We start from the raw sequence: 21,173 nt of genomic DNA on the forward strand, positions 1-21,173 counted from the left end.
TTCAGAAGTTATACCACTAGAATAAATGCTGCAGCTTTTTGCATGCCCATTTATATAACCAGTAAATTGTTTGCAGTACAAATCCAATGCTATTCAAAGCAGATCTTCTGCAGGAGTTTAACTCTAGGAGCCTGCGTGTCTATATTAGCCTGAGTAGTGAAGCACTGGATGAAAATGTACTCCCTTGACTTTTGATTGCACCAAAAAGTAAAACAGGGAAAAAAAAAAAAAAAACCTTGGCTAGCTATCATCAGTTTGTTCAAATTGCAGGCCATTTCATATTGGGATCAACAAGAGAATATCCTGAAAATCTATTTCTGAGGATTTCAACACATTGCAAGAGCTGAGTCTCTTCCTAAATGAAAATCACATATTGCCTCCAAATATATAATACATGACCTGCTTTTGATTTCCTTTGGAAATCCTTTGGATTTTACATGTGGAATAAACACTGGAGCCTTAACCTACCCTCATGCACGACTTTAGGATTTGCAGACTTTGTGGGATGAAAGAGAAGGCACAGACTCTCAGCAGCTTGCTGCATCCATAGCAGACCACAACTGGGGAAATGAGACATGATTTGCCCTATTTAAATAGTAACATATGCGGTTGAATTCTGAGGATCTTCTACAATTTATGTTGTGAATTTGCACTATACCAAGGCACTCAATTTTCAAAATAATTTTCACCAAATTTAGACAAAATGAAGCGAGTGACCGTGAATGTGGCATAACTAATCCATATCCTGGTTCGTCTATAACCTGTGTCAGCAGAGCAGCCCTCACTCCTTTCAAGGGTTAACTGTTTACTGTATAATACCATCAGCTGATGCTTGTGATCCTTGTGAATGGAGAGATTAATCTGTTCAACAGGTTTTCATAAAGGAAGGATTGTGCTTTTGGTTAAAAAGTCAAAAGCCCGTAGTTCTGCCTGTCTAGCCTAATCCTAGCAGGAGCGAGGTCAGCTCCACCACACGCTCCCAGACAGCTCTTACTTCACAGGATCCTGTACACAGGCAGAGCAGATAACCATGAGGCTGGGGAGGAGGAAAGTAAGTATTTCTCTTTACTCATCCCTTAGTGATGATTTTCCCTTTTATCACTACTAGGCTCCAGTATCTAACAAGCTACAAGAAATTCTTCTTGAAGTAGTTCAGTTGAAGAGTGCTCAAGCAGCAGAAAATGATGAGAGGCCATTATATAGAAATAGAAGGGGAAGAAAAAAAAATAAAATGTGACAGTTACGTATTATGTAAGAAATTCTGTTAGTGTTTACAGTTTTTATTTTTAAATGAAGTAAAAATAAAAATAAAACTTGTGGGAAAAAATTCTTGGATTTTGTTTACCCAAGTATCTCAGTGTTGTTACAGTTGGTGTAGAGGGGGAACATATAGCACAGCAATAATCTATTATTATTGTTGTTTACTATAGTAAATGCAGAATAAGGAGATCCGTTGCCAAAGAAAAGGAAATTGTATGTGTGGGATACAAATTCTTACCATGATTATTGGATTATATCCTCAGCAGCGGAGGCAGCACACCAAGTGTTCTGGTGTCTATGGGCTGCATTTCCTGACACTCGATAACCTTTCCGAACATACCACATCAATTGCAGTGGCCTATCTACCTTAGGAAAAATCCCTCACAAGGAGGCCTGTGAGGAGAGAAATGGCCAAAGTGGCCAAAAATGGCAAATGTTTTTTCATCTTTTATCCTCACCTGTGGGGGGGGAAAGGCCTTGGATTTGTTTCCCAGGTCGATGTGCCCTCTGGCAGACATCTGATGGGCCACCCGGCCAGTGCCATGGCACTGCAGTGGCATGTTTCTGTTGGAGCCTCATTACTTTGATATCTTCCAAGGGTGCAGGTTCAGCCCCCAAAAAAAACAAGGTTAAGGATAAAACTCCAGCTCTGTCTCTATCATTTGGTACAAACAGGAAAAGGCCCACGCCCCATTGCTACCACAGGTAGCAATGTGAAGTCTTCAGTATCCACACTCTCTTCAGGGCAAACTTTTGGAAAATATTGTATTTGGTCAGGGTTTTTACCTTCCTTACTGAATGTTTACATGTCTTCAGTGGAGCGAACCTGCCAAATCCAGGCACTGTATTCCAGGAACATGAGGGCATAGGATTATCCTAAAAAGCTTCAGCCCTACTGTGCATGTGTGTGGACAGAGACACGTATAATGGTGCCTCAAACTACTGCCATCCTGGAAACACAAGCTTTTATTAAATACACTTAGTTCTTCTGGGAGAAGCCTTTATTCAAAAAAAACCTTGGTCTTTCATCTTCAGTTTGTCCCAAGTTTTCCTCCTGTACCAGTGTACTTTGAAAAAGCAAGGTGAGGAGGATGTATATGCCAGGGTAGGAACTGCTGTAATAAATGTGGCCTCAAAGCCACAATGTTTGTGTTGACGCTGGAATAAGTGAAACTTCTTAGACCACAGAGACCTGCAGTACAGCTCCTTCTGGCTGTACAAGGGATTTACAGGCACAAGACAAAACCTTTTCCAGTAGTTTTGGTCAGCAGTCCATGTTCTTGAGAAACTTGTTAAAAGTAACTTCAAGTAAGGGAAACAACTCCTACAAGTGCTTCTCCCCTTACTTCTTCAGCTGCAGTCTTAGAAGAACCAAATGGTGGTGGTCTCCCTTCACTGTAGGCCAGAGATTCTTTATTCACTTCCATGTCTTGAACAAAACCATCAATAAGCTACTCTCATGCTTTGCATGTGGGATAATTCATTTACAAAGGAGAAACTCTTGCAGTTTCAAAGCAATGAATCAAAGACAATTTCCGTAGTGACTGAATTTAATTTGTATTTTCTTCATGATGCAGATTGAGTGACAGGAGTTCTTGTTAACATGTTTATGTAATTGTCAAATGCGCCTTTTTTCAGATACCTGGAAGGAAACCATCTGACTGCTGTGCCAAAGGGGCTCTCCACCTTCAAGCACCTGACTCTGATGTAAGAAACACGTGGTTTCAATGCCAAGAAAATTAGATGACTCTGCACTGTGTTGTAGGTGGAACATAAATAATTAGTATTTGGGGAAAAACTCACCACACAAAAACCTTCTGTAATTTGAATTTGGAAAGAATTTCATAGTAGCCACTGCTGCCAGTAGTGTTCCTAAACAGTGGAGAAAGAGCGAGGTGACTAAGAGCACCAAAAACACTTCCTCTGCAGGAGCTTCCAGCATCTGTGAGAGGACTAACCTCTCATGCAGGCTGCTACTGTTTCACTTGGCAGATTTATCTGTACAACATTGTAAAGGTCATTAACAGAGGAGACAGCATTAATTTGTTCTAGTTGAAGCAGCATTTATAATGCTAAGGTAATGAAAATTTGCATAGCTGTTTCTGCTATGAGCAGTCATACATACAGAGACACAGCTAGACTTTGTTCAGTAAATTGCTCCCTGAAATACACCAGAGTGAAATTTCTTGGCTGAAATGTTTAGCAGAAATTTTCAAATGCTCTTTGAATCAGCTGTAGATGCTCAAGTTAAATGGGCAGAACAACAACAGGTAAAAAAAAAATATATATATATATATATATATGTGAGGGAAAACTGGAATCCTCTATTTTAAAGCAATGGTTTTTTGGAAAAATCTCTAATTTTATTTTTCAAGGGAGAGCAACAACAAAGTAAAAAGTTCTGTTTGAGCCTAAAAGACTCTTTCGAAATAAATAAAAAAAAAAAAATCTTTTATTTCTAGATGAACCAAAGTAAATAAATGCCTTTCCTGTCTTTTATTTATTCAATTTATACCAGTGACCATTCTTTTTATAGTTCCAGTCAATGTGAAGAGCATACAGAAATGGCATACCTGTAACAAATTGGAAAGCAAGCTGGTACAGCAAATATTCACCCATACTTACACCCATCTATTAATTTACCTTTCTCCTCTGGAATTTTTGCTTGTATTCACTCATTTTTTTGAAATGCTATGTGCTGGAAATTTGCCTTGCTGAAAAGTCCAAGGCTTATTTTTGAGAAAATAACCTCATATGGTTTGCTGTTAGAGCTTTTTTAGAGTTGGTTAGAAAACATTATATCAACTGATAATATTTGACTTTTGAATAGACTCAATCATTTTACTGTGCAGACATTATGAAACCTTTAAAAAAGACTTTTTTTCTGAAGTCATACTTATAAATGATGTTTTATTTGTGTATTTCTTCAGTGATTTGAGCAACAACAGCATAAGTGTGTTGGCCAATTATACCTTCAGCAACATGACTCAATTATCAACACTGTAAGTAGTCCAAAGTTTTGGTGAGTTTTAATTGCTTTTCAGACACCATCTTAGGTGTTACACAGTTAGTATATATCTTGTTACTTAAGCGTATGGCTTTCAGTGCTTCTTCATGGTTGAATTAGTAGTGAAATGATCAAAGAAAATAGTGTTGTAACTGTGTTCTCATATTCTCCTAGCATCTTGAGTTACAATAGACTTCGGTGCATTCCAGTCCACGCGTTCAATGGGCTCAGGTCTCTTCGAGTGCTGTAAGTACCACTTTTTCAATGCAACTGAGTTGCAGCTTATTAGAATGCTGTTGATGGCAGGGAGGTTTTTAATGAGCAGATGGCTTTCGCTTGATTCAGTAGTCATAAATATTTTCACACAATTAGCTTCAATGTACTTGTACTTAGGTGCAATATGTCCAGTAATGACTAGAGCAGGTGAACACTAAACTTTGAAAAGAAGCAATTATATATTTGCAGGATGAATGACTTTTTCTTTGATAGTTCAGGGACAAGAACTACCATGAACACAGGCCTCCAAGAGTCTCTCCTCCTTGAAAAATGTTTGGGTATCCCACAGGAAAGGACTTTTTGCCTGTGAAAACTGTTCATGTTTTAGAGTGTAAGTTTCCATTGGATGCTTCAGCAAGAGCATGTCTTTACTGAAAACTTGAACTTTAGGATATTTTCAGTTTGCTTAGATTTCTATAGGCAAGTTTTTACATAAGAGAATGCAGTCTGAACAGGGTAAGTTAGAAGTCCCCCCACTAAACCAATGAGTAAGTCAAGCCAATGGCTGGCTGGGCAGCAGTGATGCTGAAGTGCCCATCTTAAATTTCCTTTTGCTGTGAAGGAAATTTCTCCTCGCAGTGTGGGTGCGCTCAGAAGCAAGCAGCCTCCCCTCTCCACATGCTTTTCTTAGACATCTGCTAGAATGACTCCTGCTTCAGTCTCATTTTTACTGCATTCTCCATCTGACCATCAGAAGCTGACCTTGAGTTCACTTTGCTTGGTTCTTTGTGTGGATGTGTGACCCCATGAGCAGTTGTTTGGACAATCATTACTTGTACCGTAACCTGAAAGCAAACAAATTAAATAGCTCATCTGTGATGAGATTATTTAGTTTGGTGCACATGGCCAGAACAGAGGAGTTGAGTAATATGTCTTGAGTGCTTTGAAACTTCAAATTCATTTTTGCTATTTTTTAAGAAGTTAGGTGTCATTTTCATTCAAAAGTTTCTGTGAATATAAAGAGCAGTGGTTACTGTGTACTGACTACCAAAGTGTGGAATCCAGTTGTCAACATGGGCAACAGTGGAAGCTATAGGGCAATGCTATTCGGCAGAGCTGTTACACTGCAGTATAGGTGGTAAAACAGATAATCTACATTTCAACCTCCTAACTTACAAGACAGATTTAGATCCCCAGTTTTCATTATTAAAAACAAGGAAGATACGTGATTTGGATTTGTTTTTTGAAGTTTGGCTTGGGATTCTGATTTGTAGTGCACTAGGATGGTCACATTTGAGCTGTTACATGAGTCCTGAAATTCAGCCACAGATGAATATATTCGGTTTCATAGCCAAATAAATTATTCCATGTGGAGCTGTCTTCTGGCCTGCTTCTGATATGCAAGATAGCTTGATTAAAGCTAGTTTGGGACTCTCTACCCTGAATTATAGGGTAGATGTACCCTGTCTCACTCTTTCCAATAGCTACAATTTTTCTTTTCACTCCTATTCTTGCAGAACCACATATGTACAGAAACAAAGGGCAGTATTTTGAGTATCAGCTGTAATCTTTTGGCTTTATTAAATGATCTGTTAATCAAATTGGAAAATATCTTCCTTCTTCAAGGGAGAAGCGTTCCCTGTCTTGTGCAGAGCAGCATGAGTGAAATGAAGCCTGAATGGGAATCTCTTTCTCTGCTCTGTGCATTTGGAAACCTCCAGATTGATTTGATTTATTATGGCCCACAAAACTCTGGTATCAGCTACAACTTTTGCCACATGTCATCTACGTTGTTATTAAAAATCAATTCTCCAGGGGAAAAATGGGCTTCCGAGTGACAGCATGCAATCTGTTATTGTCAGTTATGTATTTTCCATATTCTCAGGAGAATTTAAAAGAGAAAGCATCAGCAAAACAATTTCCACTTTATTTTTTTTTTTAGTAAAAGAATATAGCTATCTCATTTCCTTTGGCAGTACTTGCGTTTGAAAGTAGCAGACTCTTCTCATACAGACTTCCATGTCTCCCAAAATCTGTTTTCTTTTCTTTTTGTCTCTGTGCAGTAAATAAAATAAATATGCATTTTAAAATCAGAATAATCATAGATGTATGATGAAATTGATCTCTGACAGATATCTGGTTCTGTCCTCTGTCTCTTACGCTTTTTTTGTACTTCAGCACAAGCCCAACTGAGAAAAGGGCTGAGTCAAAATGTTTAAGTCTGAATATATATCAATGTTTACATAATCAGGCCTTTAATCTTTGCATGGCTTATCCATAATGGTAGCCGAAGTGTGCTTTGGAGCAATTTCAACATAAAATCATAAGATTTTTTTTCAACAAGCAAAAGTCTGTATCAGTAGTTTTTTCCACCAAAAACATTACAATGAAATATTATGATTTTCGTATTCAAAGCTGGTGTTTTTAGAAGCTAAATATAGTTTTAAAAAGCTCAGAGATTGAGACAAAGTAATTAAAAATGTTAGAATTCTCCGGTTGACCTGAACTGATTATTTTAAAGATTATTTTTATTGTGTGACAGTGTTGTAACTTATGACATTTCATCCTGATTTAATTAGGAGGGAAAGTCCAGAAATAAAAATATTTTCTCAGATCACTAAACAATTTTCCATGTTATATTCATGGCAAAACTGCTAAATGAGCTACAGAATATTCTTCTAGCATGGGATATTCTAGTTATACTGAAAACCAGTGGATGTTTAACTGCAGTTCAGGAGCTCACATTTATGTAGAGAAGTGCAGTGGTGATTTAGAGCTCACACAAACAGAGTAATATGTGTGATAATAAAACTGCTGCATATACTCTACAGACACCATCTTGGAACCACTTTTTGCAATATATTTTCATTGTTATATGTGCACTGAATTGACCTAAGAGAAATATTAGTTGCCTTAGTTTCTTTTCTTTTTGTTTGCATCACAGAATGACTCCATGTAGTTATCCTGCAAGCTCAGCCAAGCTTTTAGCCATGTTTCTGTCTTTACAGAGAAGATTGCTCTTTACTGGAAAAGCACCCACTTCGTGTTCATAGTTACCTAATGTTAGGAGACAACAGGTTAGGAGGCAGGACTTGGGAACATTTAGGTTTAGTTTGTGTCTTTATGTGAAGACAAAGTAAAAGTAAGATTACATGAGGAAGAAAGTTTTTGCTTGAGGAATTCGAATGTTCTATTATGGGCTCAAAGCAGAGATCCCCATCACCTTAAATTCAGCCTCTTGCTGTTTACTAATATTTGGACAAGGAGATACCCAGAAGTTGTGCTTTTGAGGGAGAAAAAAAGCATGCATAGGCATTATCTGTCTGAATGCTCAAGATTTAAACCGAGCACTTGCTCTCAAAGTTTTTTGTTATAAAAATGTGTTCTTATTGTTGTTCCAAGAGGAAAAAGATTTCATTGCACTGCTGAATTCTTCTATCGCTGTTTTATACTGTAATTCTTCTGTTTTAGCATTTATCATTTAATTTTAGTTGCGCGGATGGAGGTATTGCTAACATAATCTTTTCATTAAAATGCAGTCACTTGCATCCATGAAATATATCTCAGTGCTTGAGATATGTAGTGAAGCCATTAATTAAATGTGTGTTTATTTTTTTGGTGTTTCTTACCTTCTTAGAGGTGAATGACTTTGTTATTCTTCAGTTTCTCTTGGAAAAAGTTTCCAAGACATTTTCTTTAGGAAAGCAATTGCACACCTTCACAAAATAGAGAACTGATATGATGATAAATACAAGTTCTGCTGCCTGTTGAAAGAGAGATCATCTCATACATCTTTAAGTAGTTTAAAATACCAGCTCATAGGCTCATTCTGAGTTTCTGTTCATTTAAATATGTTCACTTAATTAAAGGAGGGAATATTTTGCAGATAAATTTCTTGATCAGGCATGATCTTGCATCCTGTCACCAATATAAGTATTCCTTATCTTAGAGCTGTTTTGGTATGGCCCTGTCAGTTGGTCATTCCGTATAGAATCAGTGTGCTTTATCTGGAGTTACCGTGTGGGACTTCACATCCTTCCTGTTCCTGTTCGGATTAATCACTTGGAAATCCCATCCTTACTTATACGTGACAAATGTTAATAGCCCAAACTTAGGTATGCTTAAAAGAAAATATCAGAGTCTGGACGATACAAAGGGAAGTTTTTGGTTTACAGTGACAAGAACTCTAAGAACAATCCCATCAGGACAGTTCTGCTGTAGTTTTTGGTGTTTCATACTCTGTAGAAGAATTTTGCTTTATAGTAAGATAGAAACTGTACCTGCCATGAGACACTGGGAAACGCGATCATGGTATAACATTGCTTACGCTCACATATCTCACAGCCCCACAGCAGATCTCAGGCTTCCAGGATACAGGATAAGGGGCATCTTCCCTTGGGGACCTCGGCTGTCCTCGTTGTGTGTTTGTTGGTGTAAGGCACTGTGTAAAGGTTAAATTCATAGGAGGTGTAAGGCATCACAGAGATCCTGGTGAGGCTGAGAGTGGTGTTAGGGTGGAGAAAGGATGGAAAAAGAGATGCTTTTATTTTCATTTGGGGCTGTTTTATATTTCCATCCACCCAGATATTTGACTTTTTCACCATTTCAAGCACCTTTACGGTCACAAAGCTCAAAAAGAAGATGCGATTGCTTTGTTTCATAAATCACCAGGTGAATTAGAAAATAAATGACTTGAGGGAAATTGCTGCTACAAACCTGATACACAGTGGGCTTCTGTTTTGCACCCTCCTCTGCCCCATCTAGAGCCCTTACAGTACTTGATGGACCTGGGAAAGTGGACATAAACACTACAGGATTTTGCTATAACTGAAGCAGCTCAGGGGAGAAGTGCAAAACAAAATAACATCGAATTATATCCTTTTCCTTTACAACTTCTCTATAAACTTGTGTTTGAGAAAGGGTTAGTGGGGTCCAATGGAATTGACTCTTAAGAGTCCTTTCTATCTGTTACTGTGTGAAGTATTAAGCTGGCAGGCAGTGACACAGAAGCTAGAAAAGTTACATAAATATTTTTCTCTATGCCATATTTTGCCAGATAGTTACCTAATGAGGCAGAGGATGCAGCAGATGAATAGTTTATTTTATTTATATGAAAAATAACATTTTATATGATTGTTTATCTTCTCTGGTGCAATTTCTAGATAGTTTTTATGTAGTTGACACCTCCAACATCATGTCCCCTCCTGCAGGACGTCACACTCATTTGCTGCTGTATGTTGTTCAGGATTAACAATACCCTAAAACAAGTATTTTCACTGGTAACAGAAATTTATTCGTCAAACAGATTTTTAAAATACCACACAAAGAGTTATTTCCTACTGTAAGAATGGAAAACTAGAATGTGAAAGTGCAGATATATTTGCCTTCATGGACCCTTGCTCTCTCCTAGGGTCTCTCTGAAGTCAATATTTAATTTAACTCTCACATTTCTTATTTTCCCTCTTCTGTTTTCTTTGTGTTTTCAGCTAATGGGATTCTGTAAAAGAATTACAGGTCTGTATGTGAGGGTCTGCTTGTCATCAATACACTTTTAATAGCATAAATAGTATGTCACCTTTTTAATTTAAAACATTAGTCACCAACAATTCTGATTGTATCATTATTTTAAATGTCAACATCTAGAAGTAGCATGGAAGCTTGTGAGTTGTGAAGCTTGTAGAAACTCACAAAGAAGGAAAATTAAATATCATTCTTCAGCACTAATTCCCTCACTTTTGAGCAGCTGGCAATACCATGGTTTGATACCTTCCTACTTCCCCCCTCTTCTAGGACGCTCCATGGAAATGATATTTCCAGTGTTCCCGAAGGTTCATTCAACGACCTGGTATCCCTGTCCCATCTGTAAGTACTTCTGTCTGGTTCATCAGTCTCAGATTTATAAAACAGTACAGATTATTGCAAATTTAAGATTGTATATCTCTTCTGTTTTTCCTGCTTACTTTCCGTATTCTGCTGTGGATATTCACAGTTCAAAGGAAATAAAATAAATACTAGAACCTGTTGTTATTAGTTACCAAAATATTTTCTTAAGGAAAACCAAATGAGCAAATGTGATGGTTTCCTCTTCTGAGCATTTTGTGTTTAATGCTTTCTTTCAGCATTTTCTATGTGAAATGCAGAGTGTGTTATGGTGTGAGAGGGAGACAGGAAACCTCCCACAAAGAACAAATATTAAGCAAATGTGAATTCTGTGTTTAATAAGTGTCATATGTTTTTCATACAGAAATGTTGTCAGTATATGAACTTGATGAATCGCTGCTTCAGACTATGTATTTTTAATCATAGCAAAATCGGTTATACTGCAGTATTAATTCTTCATAATTTTTAAAAATTTACTAAAAGTTTCAGGTATTTCAAGAAATGACTGTCGTATTGGTGGGGATCCAGGATATTTTTAAAATGCAATGCAGTTAGTGAAAGAACTGTAAAGACAAATAGCTGCAATTCTTACAAAACAACGTCTGTTAGTGCCAAAACAGCGAACAGAAAATCCTTGTTCACTGAAATAATGTGTGATATTGCACATTATAAGACAATAGATGTAAAGGAAAAGTAATTTTGCATGCCGTGTTTCTTGGTTACTGTCCTTAAGTAATCAAAAGGTTGTGTATGTCTTGGTTGTTTTGTGATATGATTAGTTTCACAAGTTTATATGGAGATTTTCTGCTGTAATGCTGCCCTCATGCATATGAGCTGACGATAGTATATACACACATCAAGACATAAAAATGGATGTGTGTGCATATGCACATTTAACATAGCTTTTATATCTCTGTTTCTGTCTTTGCAACCTTAAACATGCTCTCTGGAACACGTATCTGAACACAAAAGCACTGTTATCTGGAAAATATGCAAAATGTAAATGTTTTCTGGATAGCAAATATGTCCTTGGACTATGATTTCTGTGCAACACCTTTCTGCCTCATTTTTTTGTAGACAGTGAAGAATACAGATATCTCAGATTGGTACACACAAATCATATGAACAACATAGGATATTTTAACTTCAACTGAGAAATAACCTTCTCTCAGTTTTAAGCTTACACTTTCATATCTAAGTCAAAGAAAATATTTGTCTTGCACAGAATATATTTCATCATCATGTTGCCAGCATAGTAAACTCATTTTCTGTTTTGTTTTGGAGTGAAACTCTGACAGAGCTGAAGTCCCGTATCTCCTTTTGGAAGTGCACCTTCCATACTGGGAATCTGGCTTCTGAGGGTATTTTTAGAACACAAGAGATAAACATATCATGCCCCATTTGTTTGGATTTTCCTCAGGGTTCACTTTAAATGAAGTGCAGACACAATTTTCCTGGGTAAACTGTTCACCTTAGGGAGTGATAAAAACCCCTTTGGCCCAATACAGTCACCACAGTCTATCTGTTTAGATGTATGTGCTGCCAGAAATGTAAAATATACAAAGCTCAAATGAACAGTAATAAATAGGATCCATAAAATAAATAAGACCTGTCTGGGGTGTAATTTGCAATGCTGAACAATTGAATTTTACAGTACAGTTGTGGTCTCCAGTTTCTTAAAGGGGATGCAGCGTGATCATCTGAAGGTTTTAGCAAACACAATGATCTTGCTAGTTTTTAAGCTCTTCACAAGCCAGAAAAAACTGGGCTGATTCAAACACAGTCATACGTAATTGAAAATAAATTCATTTTGTGTTGCCCTAATACATAGATCTTTGATAAGAAAGCATGTGCTTTAAGTAAATTTGAAAATGGTACAAGAGGTTGCTACTCATCAAACTCATAACTCAGGGGTAACAAAACTTTGTGTTGAATTTGCAAGCTCTGCATGGCTTTGGGTAGGATAGATATTAGGGCTGGAGGAAGCTGACTACCAAGGTGCTGAGCAGTATGATCAGCCTTCTGCTTCAGTACAATTTACAGGGGTCAAATGAACTACCAGAATTGCAAAGAAATATGTTTCTAGTAAAGACAAAACTACTGTTTTTAGTCAAGTCTTTTATAACAGATTTAAAATGGCTTGCATTTGGAGGAACAAAACTGACGTCTATATACTTTAATCACTTTTTCCAGCATTGTTTAAAGCTTAGGAGAAGATACTCACTGAATTTCCTTTACATTGTAAATATATTGTCCGACTGTAGCTGGTCAGTTTAATTGTCCTTATTCTAAGAGTTACCTAAAAAACATATTAATCTAAAAAAAAAAAAAGGCTTAACAGAAATATCTGCAACATGTTTTGGAAATGCTGCTGGTGGTATTTCATTATAGCAGAAGATATTTGTACCTTCTTGAAATTGTTTGCTATAATGGACAAAGAAATAGAATGTTAGAGCACATGAATGAAAATACAAGAATTCACAGTAGTTCCTAGAAATGGGGAAATGGGGGGGGGGAAAGAAGGGGAAAAAAAAAAAACACAGAAAGATACAGAGATATGTGTTATAATTTCTGTAGTTATACAACAGTGTCATCGGTAATCGGTAATCATTTCTAGTGACTATGGGGCAACTTCATTTCCAATGTACTTTATGAAGATTAATTAGCATGGGTAACTGGCCTTCCGTTGTCCTCCCACTCCCATTTTATATATTGCAGTTCCTCAATGCTAAAGTTAATTTCTGGGTCCAAATTTCACTGCTGCATTTTGTTTGACCTTGGACAAGTGAGCCGGTTGATCACAGTTACAGGGTTAAAAAGTCAACTGAATAGTTTTTTTTCTATTGTAAGCAATGGATTTACAGAAGGAATGGATGGATATTTTTTAATGCTGTGCTGCAGTACACATATAATTTTGATGAATGAGCTCTAGACGGGATTTGAACCTATGAACCCTCATTATGAATCTGTCTAGGGCACAGTGGGTTCATTAGTCACTCCGATAGAAATGTATCAACAAATTTACTGAGATTTCTGTTGTAATATCCTGTCTGATATTTTTATTTGAAAGAAGATTGAGTTTAAAATATCATCTGAAAAATAGTTTTCAACATATGTAGTGATCTCTTCCCTATTTGTAACTATTTGGTTAATTTTCTTCCCATTGCGGTTGAGGTGTTGCACAGCTATAGCCTTACATTTACGTTCAGCAAAATAAATACAGATATCCAGCATGCATTCCTTTACACTTCCAAAAGTTAATTGTTTATAGACTTACTTTTCTGAAGTCTGAGCTTTGTCTATATTTGAATCATTGCCTAAAAACACACTTTTTAATGAGGAAAGAGTCAAGATGGCACCTGAATTTAGGGTAAAAAGTTTTTTGGTTTTTGTGTGTTTTTTTTTTTTCCACAGATAGATCTGCATTAATAATGAAAAAGTTAGGTGAATTATAATTACACTATTTGAATGCATCTACTTCAACCATGTGACCTCATTCAAGGGATGGGTTAACCTTCAAATGTGTTTTCAAAGCTGTAAACAAACTTTATACCAGGTTGCAGTTTTGAAAATAGGGGTATCCTTTTAGTGCATGATTCATCCAGTGAGGCAACATTAACGTGAGTCATTAGATCCAAACTAAATAACACAATTCACTGTTAGAATATGCTCACCATGGCCAAAGACTTGAATTTTCCAGGTTGGTTTATTTTGTTTAATGAAAGCAATGTATGTCTGTTGACATTCCTGAAGCACAAATGTTTGGTTGTTAGGTATTCATGCAACCTCTGTAACTAATGATGGGAAGAAAAGGAGCAGGAATACTGGAGGAGATAATTCTAGAAGACTTTCTGAATATTCAGAAGATTTTTTTTTCCCACATTTTGAAATAAAGCTTTCCTATATGAAAGTAAAATGTGCCTTAATGAGATTCAGGGATGTTATCGTTGCTTGCAAGCCAAAATAACTGCTGTTAATTTTTTTATATACTACTAGGGCTCTAGGTACCAACCCTTTGCACTGTGATTGCAACCTCCGCTGGCTTTCTGAGTGGGTGAAAGCAGGGTACAAAGAGCCGGGAATAGCGCGCTGCAGTGGGCCCGACACCATGGTGGACAGGCTGCTGCTCACAACGCCGACTCACCACTTCCAGTGCAAAGGTAGGAGCAAGCTGGGAGACTGTTCTTTCCTATTGCTTTTCTTCATCTGCACCATTTTCTTTCTATACTCTTGCAAGCTGGTTTAAAGTGAGAATAGGAGGAGTTGGATTTGGCTTTCATTTTCTGAACATCAGATTGTATTCAAGTTGCATTTTCAAGTGTTCTACCACAAAGTGCAGTTACCTCTACCACTGGAATGAGAAACAGCAGACCTCAGAAGAATTAGAATTCATTAAGTTTGCGCCAGATTATGTAATAGCAAGTTAGCATATAGGATGTTGTTATAATTTAGTTGAGCAAATAAATTGTTTTTGGCCTTCTACCCACCCCAGATAACTTTGGTAAAATAAGAGTTATTTTAAAATATAGTTATCTAGTTATTTTTTACGTATTCTTGAAAACCAATAAACTGAGAATTCTTGTGGAAAACAGATATTTACCAACATTACATTTTTATTTGAAGATCCACAAACAACTTCATGCCCTCATCAACTCTGTATCAGAAACTATGTGTTAAGGAACATCTTTCATGTCTGAATATAGTCTGCATTCAGGAAAGGATTGAGGTGCAGCTGTTAACAATTAGGTACAGTCATGGACAGGAATATGCTACACTAGAGAGCAGTCAGACAAAAGATACAGAGCACATCTTCTTGTGGATAAAGTAAGTAGTATGTTGTTGAATGTAGCTTAGGTTATACCCATATATTCTTATTGGAAAAGGAGTTTTGGAGGTTTGCTCAGATTGCCAGTAAGTATATGCAGATCATAGAATCAGAGAATATCCCGAGTTGGAAGGGACCCACAAGGATCATCGAGTCCAATTCCTGGCTTCACAAAGGACCACCCAAAAATCAGACTGTGTGAGAGCATTGTCCCAATGCTTCATGAGCTCCGACAGGCCCGGGCCATGACAACTGCCCTGAGGAGCCTGTCTCAGGGCCCGACCACCTCTGGGTGCAGAACCTTTCCCTAACCCCCAGCCTGACCCTCCCCTGTCCCAGCTCCATGCCGTTCCCTCGGGTCCTGTCGCTGTCCCCAGAGAGCAGAGCTCAGCGCCTGCCCCTCTGCTCCCCTCGTGAGGGAGCTGCAGGCCGCCATGAGGCCTCCCCTCAGCTGGAGATAGAGCTATATTTATAGTAGAAAAGATGGATCAGTAGTCTGTTTTGAAAATGAGGGCAGAAAGTCTGTTTTTATGTCTCTCTTAGTGCCATGAACACTTATAATACTGCTTGGCAGCATGATTTTACAGAGGCTGAGATTAAACTGCTGAACAAACAAATGATGGTGTTGAGGTAGGTTTAGAGCACAAGTTTCCAAGCCTGAGGTGAATTTTATGGCCTTTCAAATATATTTTTAATAACTGTAACCTTATAATTTAATGGCTTTGAAATGTCAGTCTCAAAACTATCAGAACTTTGACTATAGTTATCAGAACTACAGATGTTATAGTAGTCTCAAATGTGAAGTGCTAATATTCCCTAAATACTAAAAATACTGAAGAATTCATTTGTTCACAGTAAGTGAAATAAGGAAAGTGATCATTCTTATGTATTAAACAGGGTCTGAAAATTAATCCATGAGGAGAAGCCAGATGACTTTTTGTTTTGAAGCTGTTTTGTATCAATAACTAAGCTCACTTTCAAAACTAAACAAGCATCTCTCAGTCAAGAGTTAAGTAAGCCTGTGATTCTGACTATTGAAAAAAAGTGTATGTTTTTATGTAGGTATCAGTTAGGTCCACTAGGAAGCTGGTGGGCTTTCTGTTGTCCTAGCTGTCCCTGTGGCTGTCTTTATCTGAATGGAAAAGGAGAAAAGCATTGATTCAAAGTCTTTGGGCAAGCAGAAGTTGTTGATGGTCTGAACAAGCATCAGTACACTCCAAGAAGCTCCAGACCCTAGTAAAATTCACCCTTTCTCATCACAACGTATATATATTGAAAAACAGTGCATGATCCGGTAATCTAATAGTAACTGAACCCAATTCCCATGTGCACATTTAAAATCCAGTGCATTGTGCTGTTTCACCAGGACATCAGTGATACTCTTTAATGGCAAAGTGACAGAATTTTTTACCATGCCAAGCGCAGGTTTACCTTTGGGATGGAGCCACCTGCGTGGCCTGTGGCAGGGAGCGTTGTGGCTGTGCCATGAGCCTGTGGCAGCAGAACGACACTGTCTGTGGGATGACACAGTGACCAGGGATATGTCACTACTTCTGCTTGTGTAGGTTCAACCCTTTCTCCAGTATTGCTCGCACAGAGCTCAGGGTGTGCTGAAGTGCCCCCTGCCCCAAAAAAGCCTGGATCATTGCTACAGATGTCAGCTCACGCTGAGCTCAGGACCTTGAGATGCTTGTATAAAGGTTGTGCAGATATCCTCTGTGGCCTCCCGGAACTTTTACAATTAAAAAAAAAAAAATAGTAGTTTAACTTACTCTTGTTAAAATTATGTTTTTAGTGTGTGTCTGAGCAGAAGGTTACGTCTCAGCGGAGCCAAGAAAATAAAAGTATGTAATGTGCAAGTCATGCAAACTCAGATCTGCTTTTTATTAAATTGCCCTCCTAGTTATGCAGTAGAGGAAAGGAATGTGCTGGACTGAGGGCATTTTGCTGTATGGATTTATAAATCAAATCCCCATGGGCCAACTAATGAACTACTTAAGTGCTAGGAACTAACGCTGTTCTTATTAGCTCCTACATTGATTAGCTTTGATCTGTGCCATAGGAATAAATGGAAAATGTGTTTGTATATTATAAAATAAATAATTAATTTTGGTTTAGTGACCTCAAAATCAAATAGAAGAGCAGCACTGCTGTATGTCTTGTGAGCTTGCCAAGCAGCCACCTTTGCCTGTTCTGAGAGGAGCAAGCGAAAGCAGCTCAGATGTGTTGCACTCCACCCCTGCCAGTGCCAGAAATTCAAATGTTATTTCCTCTTGACATCCTAACTCTAAGTTAAAAACATGTCTGGTATTTAGACAGACAGAAAACCCAAAGGTAGGAGAGGAAACAACAGTCTTTCATTTAATTTTTTGGATTTGTTACTTCTTGTGTATTTTTCATCATTATTGTGTGTCTCATTCTGCAATCAACTGTGCTGCACTTGTCAGCCATGTTAACACTACCATCAGTACAGGATCAGGATAAAGCCTTTATATTGTAAGCACTTTTCAGCTCAGATTCCTTGGTACCTGTTTCCGTGATGTTCTTTACCCCCTGCTGGTGCTGTGCAAGTATTCAAAGTTCATAATGAGGGTTTATATCTCATAGAGGTCGCTCCAAAGTAAATTCTTGACTACAAGGGATCTTTCATCTCTAGTTTTTGTAACACTCTACAGCTCCACCTGCTCTCTAGTATGAGCTATTCTTCACTTTCAGGATGTATCACAATTTATTCTTGCTTATCATGTATCATTCAGTAACAAAAGGTCAGTTCCCACTTCTGCTCATCACAGTATCAATTTTAAGATATTTTAAAATGCATTACCTTAAAAATGAGATAAAAATATTTTAGATTCATTACTGCTTGATATAATTTAGGACTTTTTGAAGTGTTATGCTTTAATTTTTACATGTAAAAGCTGTCAATGCATTAATATTTGAAATTTGGCCACTTCACAATCACCATTTTCTTAATTGTCAATAGAGTTGTCTTAATTAGCTTTCTATAATGTCTCAATAGTTAAATACTGATTGATTCAATACATGAAATATACTTGGTATTGATTTTGTTTTTGTTCTGTTTCTTACTTACCCACAAATTTCACTACTTTTCTGGATGGGTCATGTTCAATAATGTCATTTATTAAATGCTCTTTAAATACAGATGTGCATATTTACCTGCATATATTTACATATTTGCATGTTTATCTTTGTTACATTTTGCCAAGATATCTGAATGTTGATGGTCTTTCGTCTGGGCAGAACAGGAGGAAAATAAGTTTTAAACTCTGGTAAAAACTAAGGATGGTAGAACACTTTGCACCTAAACATTCCCATAAGCCTCTAACTAAATCTTTCTTACGCATGTTTTTCATTTCTGGTGTTGCATCTGCACTTTCATTCTTGTTACCAGCCATAGAAATGTCATGTTATAGTTCCCACGGGGTTGCTGTTGCAGAATTTCCAGCACTGAGAGAAGGACAAATTGCTATAAGCCATATATAAGTATATCTATATATAAGCCCATTCTCTGGAGATCCCAACATACTTTTTTCAGAGCTGATGTTCGCATGTGCAGCAGAATATAAGCATCACTGAGACTTGCCCAGCACTTGATTTAAGTACTTAAAATCTCCATAATCCCTGGGAATCCCTCAGTGTTGTGTAAAGTTGCACCAACAGCATGTGCATTTTTGCCAACACAGGGTAAATACTGCATTAAGAAAAAAATGTATATGAGAGTACAGGAAGTATTAATTTCATAATGCAGTTCTCTATTAATACACTGTTTTGCCTTTCCAGAGCCAGTAGATATCAGTGTTGTGTCCAAGTGTAACCCCTGCCTTTCCAATCCGTGTAAGAACAATGGGACATGCAACAATGATCCAGTGGAGTTTTATCAATGCACTTGCCCTTTTGGCTTCAAGGTATGCCTACAAATGAACTACATGAAAAACAATAAAGTATTCTCCATCCCTTCTGTTTTCTTAATTGTTGTACCATGAGAAGTCAATTTTACAGGCAGCTGAGCTCAACAGATCACTTCCTCAAGCAGATTGTATGTGACCTTTCAACTGTGCTCTATTGCAAAATTTTATCCTGTGTAATAGGAAAGGTATTTCTTTCCCTCTGTGCCATGACTATACAGATGCGTCCTGAGCAATATGCTCTCGTTGACCCTGCTTTGAGGAGGGGGGCTGGACTAGGTGATTTCCAGAGGTTGCATCCAACCTTACGCATTCTCTGATTCTGTGATATAGACATAGACATCTATATGAAATGGCGAGTTGATTTTATCTCCGTTTTCATTTCTTTTCTTCTGCCAACATCAAGATAACAATTTCATAGGCTGCCATGCCAAAGGAAAGGCAGTTCAGATGAGAATTAAGTACCTGTCTCTTCTACTGTCACAGAATGTGCTACCTGCTAGCTTTCATCCATCTCACATAGACTGATTAGCAAAAAGGTGATAATTGATAACCACTAGCTCAGCTGTCTCTGACTTCTGAGTACTGTCTGTAGAGTGATCTGAAAATGAAATTCTGTAGATGCTAAGTGTTGTGAGCATGCAATAGCAGTTTCTAGATAACAGATTGGAAAATTGGAAAATTGTGTCATTGAGTAATGTAATTTCTTCATTAGTGATGTGTAAATCCCTTGGTAAATATTGCATCATTAGAGCTTAAGGCTACCAAGACTTTTTTTCAGAGTTGATATAACTGGAAACCTAGCTCAGTAGTCAGTAGCTGAGGGATCAAAATATAAGTAATAAATGAGGCATATGATCTGTTCACAGGCTGGTGGAGAGGATGTTAGGACCGAAGAAGAAGTAGGTTGCATCTTGTAAACTGTGATTTTATTTGCCTCATTGGATATTTCTTACAGAGTCTTGGTCAGTTAAAGCAGATGCTCATAAAACAGAGTAATGAGAGCTATAGACAAAAAAAAAGTCATAGCCAGACATGCATGTGGAACGTAAGCACAAATATCCATGTCTTACATTCCAAATAGGATTTAGGAATTAGTTGGAGAAGATGATATCACCATTTCGCTTCTGTATTTACCTGGGGTACATCCCAGATGGTAAGAGAGTAATTGTGGTGGATCCCTGAAAGATTGGAAGAGGGAAGATGTAAAGCTCATTGCTGTTTCACCCTTGTGCCCCCTTACTCAGGAATAATACAGGAATAATAGCAATTCTCTTAAATCATTGAAAATCATTGAAAATCATTGGTAATTTCCTCTCATTAAAAGTCCTTCTACCTATTGATATATCAACCTGAAACTTCCAGGATGTTAAAAGACCCCATTGTCAAAAATGCATTCTACTGAAACTAACTTCTTGGTAACTACTGATTTGTCTTTATGACAAGGGAAGCTGTGTCTATTTATCTCCTCAGGTTAATAGACTAATGGTCATTTTAATTTGATATTTAACATAATCTAGACTGAATTTTTCATATGGGTTTGGGTGACTGTTAGGATAACCTCAAAAGTAAAAGCCTTCTGAACTAGCAGGAAAATACATAAATCTTTGTACGTCTTTCTCTATAAGGCATGCATGCTGGAACAGATATCCAGGTTATATTCAGAGTAGAAATACGGTAGTTATTGAGCATATCTTTCTTTTGCCTTTTATTTTCTTTTTTTACAATATTCATATATCAGATGCATTTATACTACTAGAAGACATGTTTACAAAGGGAGAATAATCAAGAATAATCAACAATAATCCTCTAGTTAGATTAGTACTCACTTTCGAATATATGTTAGACCTCAGTGTGCATCTTTTTACTTAGAAAGGTTTTGATAAACTCTTGAACTGACTCAGTTTAAATATCTCATAGGGCATCCAGACTTTCTGCTCTCTCACAAACTTTCTTAGGTAACATTCAGCGAATGCAAAACCCAAAACCACTTGTGTGCTTCTAAGCACCAAGATGTCATCCAAGCACGGCAAAGAGCAAACAGACCCAGGCATAGCAC

At 37.4% G+C, this 21,173-nt stretch overlaps 1 protein-coding gene across 3 annotated transcripts in view; it reads left to right on the forward strand.

Moving 5' to 3' along the window:
• The window catches only part of SLIT3 (slit guidance ligand 3), a 512,041-nt gene that overhangs the window by 415,465 nt on the left and 75,403 nt on the right, over positions 1–21,173 (forward strand). For all 3 annotated transcript variants that reach the window (XM_048064726.2, XM_013178499.3, XM_013178496.3), the window contains exons 22-27: positions 2,899–2,967; positions 4,191–4,262; positions 4,442–4,513; positions 10,274–10,345; positions 14,360–14,523; positions 18,990–19,114. In XM_048064726.2, the coding sequence (XP_047920683.2) occupies positions 2,899–2,967; positions 4,191–4,262; positions 4,442–4,513; positions 10,274–10,345; positions 14,360–14,523; positions 18,990–19,114 (574 nt within the window). The remainder of the gene's footprint in view (positions 1–2,898; positions 2,968–4,190; positions 4,263–4,441; positions 4,514–10,273; positions 10,346–14,359; positions 14,524–18,989; positions 19,115–21,173) is intronic.

This window comes from Anser cygnoides, chromosome 14 (genome assembly GCF_040182565.1).
Source record: "Anser cygnoides isolate HZ-2024a breed goose chromosome 14, Taihu_goose_T2T_genome, whole genome shotgun sequence".
NCBI classification, from domain to species: domain Eukaryota; kingdom Metazoa; phylum Chordata; class Aves; order Anseriformes; family Anatidae; genus Anser; species Anser cygnoides.